This window comes from Palaemon carinicauda, chromosome 6 (genome assembly GCF_036898095.1).
Source record: "Palaemon carinicauda isolate YSFRI2023 chromosome 6, ASM3689809v2, whole genome shotgun sequence".
Lineage (NCBI taxonomy): Eukaryota > Metazoa > Arthropoda > Malacostraca > Decapoda > Palaemonidae > Palaemon > Palaemon carinicauda.
Window position 1 is genome coordinate 124,258,095 of NC_090730.1, and position 7,500 is coordinate 124,265,594.

At 32.9% G+C, this 7,500-nt stretch overlaps 1 protein-coding gene across 1 annotated transcript in view; it reads right to left on the reverse strand.

Annotated features, from left to right (window-relative positions):
- Window positions 1-2,958: 2,958 nt before the first annotated feature.
- LOC137643217 (DE-cadherin-like) overlaps window positions 2,959-7,500 on the reverse strand; it is a 202,783-nt gene continuing 198,241 nt past the window's right edge. The window contains exon 32 of the mRNA XM_068376065.1: window positions 2,959-3,959. Coding sequence (XP_068232166.1) covers window positions 3,451-3,959 — 509 coding nt within the window. The 3' untranslated portion in view covers window positions 2,959-3,450. The remainder of the gene's footprint in view (window positions 3,960-7,500) is intronic.

A 7,500-nucleotide genomic window follows, 5' to 3' on the forward strand; every position in this document is an offset into this window, starting at 1 on the left:
AGTAGTGAGCGACTAGCAAAATATAATAGATATCACAGATAGTAATAAAAACCATGATGTTAATTTCTGTAGCTTTGTTTACTAAAAGACAGTTTCCACGAACGAATCTCAAATTCTTTCGATATATATTTTGAGCAACATCAAAAGGTCTCACTATGAATACCTTTTTGTACAAATATCAACGAAGAAGGTTCTAGTCTCAGATAAGAAATTAAATCTACTTAGTTTTAATCTTAAGTTGTCTTAATTTTTAAGATAAGGAGATCTAAGTACGATAACAAATTAATGGATGGTAACGGGTAAATTAGAATAAAGAACATTTACCTTTCTTGAAGAATTCTTCCATGAATATCTTAATTTTCATTTCCCCTCTTGAAAAACTCCTCCATAACTATTTCTTTCGCCCTAGCGTAAAAGTTCCCTTAAAACTAGTTCTATTCCCTTCACTTGAAATGATCCTCTTTGACCCTTTTCATTTCCTTGGCCAAAAATCAAATTCCCAATTATGGAAACTGAAGGCTAATTACTTTAGTAGACAAGAATTTAACCCCGTTCCAACTATAGCTAAGTTGATATATCAACTTAGGTGAGGTGAGGGAAGAATATTAAAATGTTCTATCTAAATGTGAATTTGATACCATATTTTCTTCATATATTACTTCCTGGAGGTTCCTTCCATCTCCCGTCAAATTTATGTGCAATTTCTCGAGTAACTGACGATCTTTGAGCTTTACCTCTTTGAAGGTGAATGGATTAGTTATTACCTTCCATTTGGGGTCTTATTAAGCCTTCCAGTGGGATTGCTAGCCCAACCAAGAGAATGTTATGGAATTTAAAAGACACGTGAATTTCAAAAAGCTAGTCAAAGGCCGGACTCGAACGCCACCCAGCAAACGCAATGCAAATGGAACTTGACAAATGGATACCCGAAGGGACATAACCTATTCAAGTTTCGTTTGCTTCTTTTACATATTATATCTGACTGAATTATAAACGTTTGGGAGATATTGTAGAACTAGATCACAAAGCACTCGAACATAATTAGTATTTTCTTCTTCTTTTTTATTATTATACATGTACTGGGTATAACGTGAATTTGGCTATGATTATCGAAATACGAATGAAAAAATAACGAAACGAATTCAAATAAATAATTTATATCTTTAGACTTCACTGTTGACTAAGCACAGATTTTGCTTCTTGTTTTATGACAGAGACCTCAGATTTACATAATTTTTCAAGATTATTTCATAAGATTTACACCTAACCTTTCATCTTAAAATACATACAGTATTTATCGACACAAAGGATATTCAATTCAAGATTTTCATATTCTAATTATATGAACATGAAGATCGCTGATAGTTTCTTATTATCCTTTGAATCAACTAATTAGTGGTAGTTGTAGCAACGTATATATACACAAATATTTACATAATAAGGCCATACTACCCTCTACAAGTAAAATTTCAAATAATTCCCTGAAAGGTAATTTACTAAATGAGCTCATTCAATATAAAAATAAACAAATTACGTTACTAATGCTTACATTACCTACCTATGGACTCGAGTTCAAAATGAAAAAGGCATGAGGAAATATTGAAATGTTTGTTGATTCATATATACCATTTAATTCTGACTTTCAATGGAGGTCTTGATAGGATGATATGTAGATTGAAAATTCACGCCACAACTCCGGGGTGGGTAAAAATAAAAGCTATTTTTCACAGCACGGTGTTTCTTCGCCTATGGTTCGGTTAGCAGGTTAAGATTTAGCCAACTCAGTGCAAGTCACGAGCTTTCGCTGTATCAGCAACCCCATTGTATATGGTCTGAATGAGGTCAGCTTCAGTGGCCATGTTTCTGATACTCCTACACAGCTGCAATAGGCACTTTGCACACACTGCAGTGCAATCACAGTTCCACACAAGAAATCCATAGCAATTACAGCAAACACACTCTAAAAATTCCGCTACAACAGTTTTAATTACCTGGAAAGTCAATGGTACTCTTAGTTGTCATACTCTCAATAACCTCTTCTTATAAGCCAAAAACAAAAATAAAAAACAGGAATTACAGTTTCATAAGGAAGAATCCTTTTGGCTGCTAAATGAAATATTACTAAAATTCATTTACAGCTCCAGACTTGAATCACTTTTGCAACCAAATCCAAATTTTGAATTTTACTCTTAAAACACAATAATAATTCTTTATAGATGTAGCAAACTCTATTTTGAGCTAAACACTGGTGTGAAAAAGTTATTATCTTTTATTTGGATGTAATTGGCTATTTTTATTATTCCTCATATCATAGAAAACACAGGATAACAAAAGTTTAGTTATAGATAAACATGTGTTTCAAATCATCAAGTGCTGAAAATAATCATTGACTAATTTCGTCAAGTCGACCTTCTGAGAAACCACTGAACATTCTTCTATTGCTCCCTCTCTGGAACTGATTTTCTGGCCCCAGTAACAGTCACTGCTCCCTAAGTGATTAAACTATCAGCTATCACAGGAAGCATACGTTAACTATTCCACTGCAGCAGCAGTAGACTCTTATCACTGCTACTGTTGAACCACAGACACACAATGTACTTCAATGTTCATCTGACGCTGAAGTACAGTAAACAATCAAACAATCAAACGATATTCTACCAAAATCACAGTAAAGGTAACCTTGAATTACAGTTCCGTGGAATTCCACATGGCCTAATTCAAATACAATGAAATACTTCAGCAATTAAATACATCATACTAATAGCAGATGGAATACACTCGGATTACTCTTGTGTACCTGCTTCGAACGTATTTCTATATTTCACGGGGACTTCTTTAATGACTACTTACAAAATCCGTCCCATCCTAGGACTTCATGTTACACTATGTTTCCGGCAAACTCGTTGAAAATAATTCTGTGTAATTGATTAAAGCTATTCAGATACAAATATTCCATGGTTACCGCAGAAACATCGCTTTAATACTCCAATCAGACCGTCGCAAACACAATCTAAAATTAAAGCCACGTGCACATTATTATACACCGAAGTTTATAGTATTTACAGAAGAGTAATTGCTTATTTTTAACGGCGTTTGTGTAATGGGTTCTTGTTCATGTTAGGTTCAAATGATTAGAAACGACCAGTGAAGCCGTGATATGGTAACAGGAAACTACACCTGGATTCTACTCCTTTGTATGTCTTGTAGAAAATTACTCACTGGATGCATGATTAAATCATTTAGATGTCTTACTGTAGTATAAATAAATTCTGAGTTTGAGCTTTAAAAGTGGGATAAGTGAAGATACTTCATACACTTTCCTGATTTTTCATTAACACTCAGTGAAGTATTAGAGTCCACACTTTACAACAGTCACAACTACAGTGAATTTGTATCTAAAGTTTTGGACATTTGAAAACTATTATGCATTTTTTTCTAATTGCTACTGAATCAGCACCACGTCTCCACGCTTTTTTTGCTTTTGGTAGAGTCATTGGCTACAATACGATCTTCCGTTGACGGTAAGTGTTTCTTACCACATCCCTCGGAAGTGCCTTGTTTGATGATACCCTCAGGGTGATCTTTCGAAGCTGGTAATCCAGCATCCACCATGTTTCTATTTGCCAGTGAATTTTCACTGGTCTTCATAAGCCGAGGTGAAGATGGAGTAGAACCGGGTGAAAGGCCTGTGTAAGTTTTCTTCTTCAAGGATGCAGGTAAAGTGTAGCAGTTTGCCACGTCATTTGCAACATAGGACTTTTTTCTGTTAATGGTGGCAGTACCTGATAAGGGGGCCATCTTCTTCTCTTCAGGTGTGTCCTGGAATTTACTCTCACTCTCTACTTTTTGTTCTGGTTCCTTTCCATATATCTGGGCAATCTTTTCAAAGCGATGACACCAATCATTCTTGTAATCGAGCGAAAATTCACTCCTAGATGATCCTGTGGTGGAATGGAAGCCTAGAATCAAAAGAAATTGTTAAGAACATCATTTATATAGTGTTTCAGAAAGATTTTTGTAATTTTTAGTAAGCTGAAGAAAATACCACTTCTCAAAGATCAACATACCGAATTTGCTATAAGAGAAAATTAGGACAAAATCAATCCATTTCAAGTGCCTAAATAAAAGGTGAGAAAAACTTGAAAAACAGACTTTAAGAATTATAATAAAATGCTCAAATTCCAAGACTAGTATGTGAAAGAATATTATAATGTGAATTACTCCAAAAATTAAAACTTATGGTAATAATTCATCTGAAAATAATGAATAAATTATAACATAAAAACTTACATTATAGTTTAAAGATTAAGGGAAGAGTATTTGTTATGTGCTTAACTAACTTGTATTATCACCATTTTTAGTTCACAAACATTCTCCTGAAATGAACAGATAGTACTTGAATTCCACTTCCATGGATTGGAATGGCCATATTTTAAAACAGAAAGGGAAATAAAGATAAAATTATGCCTAGTTCGCTATAAAATCTTTTTGTCATATATTTGATAACAACAAAAAAACTGTATTCATAAATGATAACGCTTAAGAATTCAGTGCGTATGAAATAAATATAGATAAAGATGCTTCAATAAAATTCATGACAATAAAACCAATCATTATGTTAGTTAAAAAGTAAGAACTCTCAAGCAAGAGAGCAAAAATCCCAAGCTTAAGGTTCCACAACTACATTTAGGAGAAACGAAGCATTTTAAAGTAGCTAAATAAATCTGACTTTATCTAGTTACCGTGAATATCATCTCATAATCATTCTCTGATTAAATGGGAAAAATATAACTGAAAGAAGTAGTTGGAGGTTCCTGACCTCCCAAAAATACTCAAGAAATAAACTTTGACTTAGGTGTATGTGTAATGAGAAATAGGAGTGGAAGAAAAAGAAGTCTGTCAGCATGCATCTCGGAATGTTTCCTGACAGTAAATCAAACTTCTGTTCCTTAAACGTAAAGGATGTGTCATCAATAACTGTGCCATTAGCAAATATAGTGCGTCCTGAAAACACCTGCATATTTAAAGAGCTATCTAGAGTTATTATTATGCTCTGGAATATGCTCAATATACATTTATCATTCACATGATAAAAAAGTAAATCTGTTGCCAATATGATCATAAAGTTTTATTTGGGTTAACGACTACCAAGGCTACGTTAAGGTTCTTTCACCATAACATTTAATGGCAGCTCAAAACTATAAGATCACCCTGCAAAGGGAATTAGCCTTAGAAGACAAATATAAGATGTGTTGGCCTATAACGCCTACTTTTACTGATTGTTCGCATACCAAGAAGAGTACACTGAAGATGACTGGAGCTGCAGTTCAATATCGGAAAAACAACGACTTACTACTGAAGTCATATACATAGTTTTTCTACATATTAGATAAGGACTCGAGGTCTATTAAATAAGTTCACGGATACAATATGTAAGAATCTAAAGTTTACGGATACAATATGTAAGAATCTAAAGTTCATGGATACAATATGTAAGTATCTAAAGTTCACGGATACAATATGTAAGTATCTAAAGTTCACGGATATAATCTTAGAGTATCTTACGTTCCCAGATACAATATGTAAGTATCTAAACTTCATGGATACAATATGTAAGAATCTAAAGTTCACGGATACAATATGTAAGAATCTAAAGTTCATGGATACTTAATGTAAAAATCTAAAGTTCACGGATACAATATGTAAGAATCTAAAGTTCATGGATATAATATGTAAGTATCTAAAGTTCACAGATAAAATATAAGAGTATCTTAAGTTCCCAAATACAATATGTAAGAATCTAAAGTTCACGGATACAATATGTAAGTATCTAAAGTTCACGGATACAATATGTAAGTATCTAAAGTTCACAGATACAATATGTAAGAATCTAAAGTTCATGGATACAATATGTAAGTATCTAAAGTTCACAAATAAAATATGAGAGTATCTTACATTCCCAGATATAATATGTATCTACAGTTCACGAATACAATATGTAAGTATCTAAAGTTCACGGATACAATATGAGAGTAAAATGCGTTCCCAGATACAATATGTAAGTATTTAAAGTTCACGGATACAATATGTAAGTATCTAAAGTTCACGAATACAATATGAGAGTATCTTACGTTCCCAGATACAATATGTAAGTATCTAAAGTTCACGGATACAATATGTAAGTATCTAAAGTTCACGGATACAATATGTAAGTATCTAAAGTTCACAGATACAAAGTGTAAGTATCGAAAGTTCACGGATAGAATATGTAAGTATCTAAAGTTGACGAATAGTGCATCACACAAGTTTGGTGATGGGATGAAAGAATCATCATTTTAAAGAAATAACCAGTAAGACAAATGAAAGCAGAGATAATAACGATTAATATAAAAAAGCAAACTGTACATCAGTATTATGGAAATTCATCTATAACAAGGCAAACGTGTAAATAATTACGTATCATTACTTTCATATCTATTGTTACCATCGAAAGGTTTTGATAAGAATGCAGATATTAAAAAATACTGGAAAAGAATTAGGTGGTATTGAAAACCTTCTTCCTACCTCCTGGAAATGTACCCTCGAAGAGTGTCTCCCCCCCCCCCCACCCCCCTGACTCCACTATCGCACAGGAATTTTAATGGCAAGACTCATTAAATTTGAGACTATTTTACTAACCAACGTGATTTGACAACATTCGAAAACAATGAGGAATAAGGGATGTTGCAAATATATATTCAGAGAAAATAGATATGGAAAAGAGAGTTTTTGCTCTTTATGTTTTCTTATTCTTATTTTTCTTTATATATTCTTGAGTTTGCTAATGTATTTATTCAAACAAAATTACTTAATTTTCGAAGAGAATATATCAGACTGAAAATTTCAGAGCAGCCCCAAAGCTTAAAATGTGAAAGTAAAAAACACCTGAAATAGGCCAAGTTTACAGATGACTAAAAATAAAAAAAAAATACTGCTTGAATGACAATGAAAACCGAATGCATGAACTTATAATTACTAATCAGATAAAACATAACATTATAATTTAAAAGGAAAAAATGCTAGCTATTTCAAGAAGGGACTCGTAAAAACGCTAGAAATTGAAGTTACCTAGTAGATAAAATAAACTTCAAGACTCTCCAAGTTAAAATCATCTTTCGGAAATGCTTTGTCGAACAATCTGCTTCATTTGTTTACTTATTTCAAGAACGTCGAATTAAGACCTATGGTATGTTCGATAAAGTTAGTTTAATTATTCAGGAAAACTGCATTAGCATCATTTATGATCTGGATAATATAAAGTTTTATATCTATTTACATCATGATAATACTTTTATAAACCTGTAGACAGGTAAATAGAGGGATTTGCAGTTCTTTGCCGTATCATGATTAACCCATGAGAGGTTGGGTGGTTCGAGCTCGACCCCACACATATAGCATATAGCATATATGTATATTATATGGCAATCCATGTTTTTCTACACATAAATCGCCAGCTGTCAC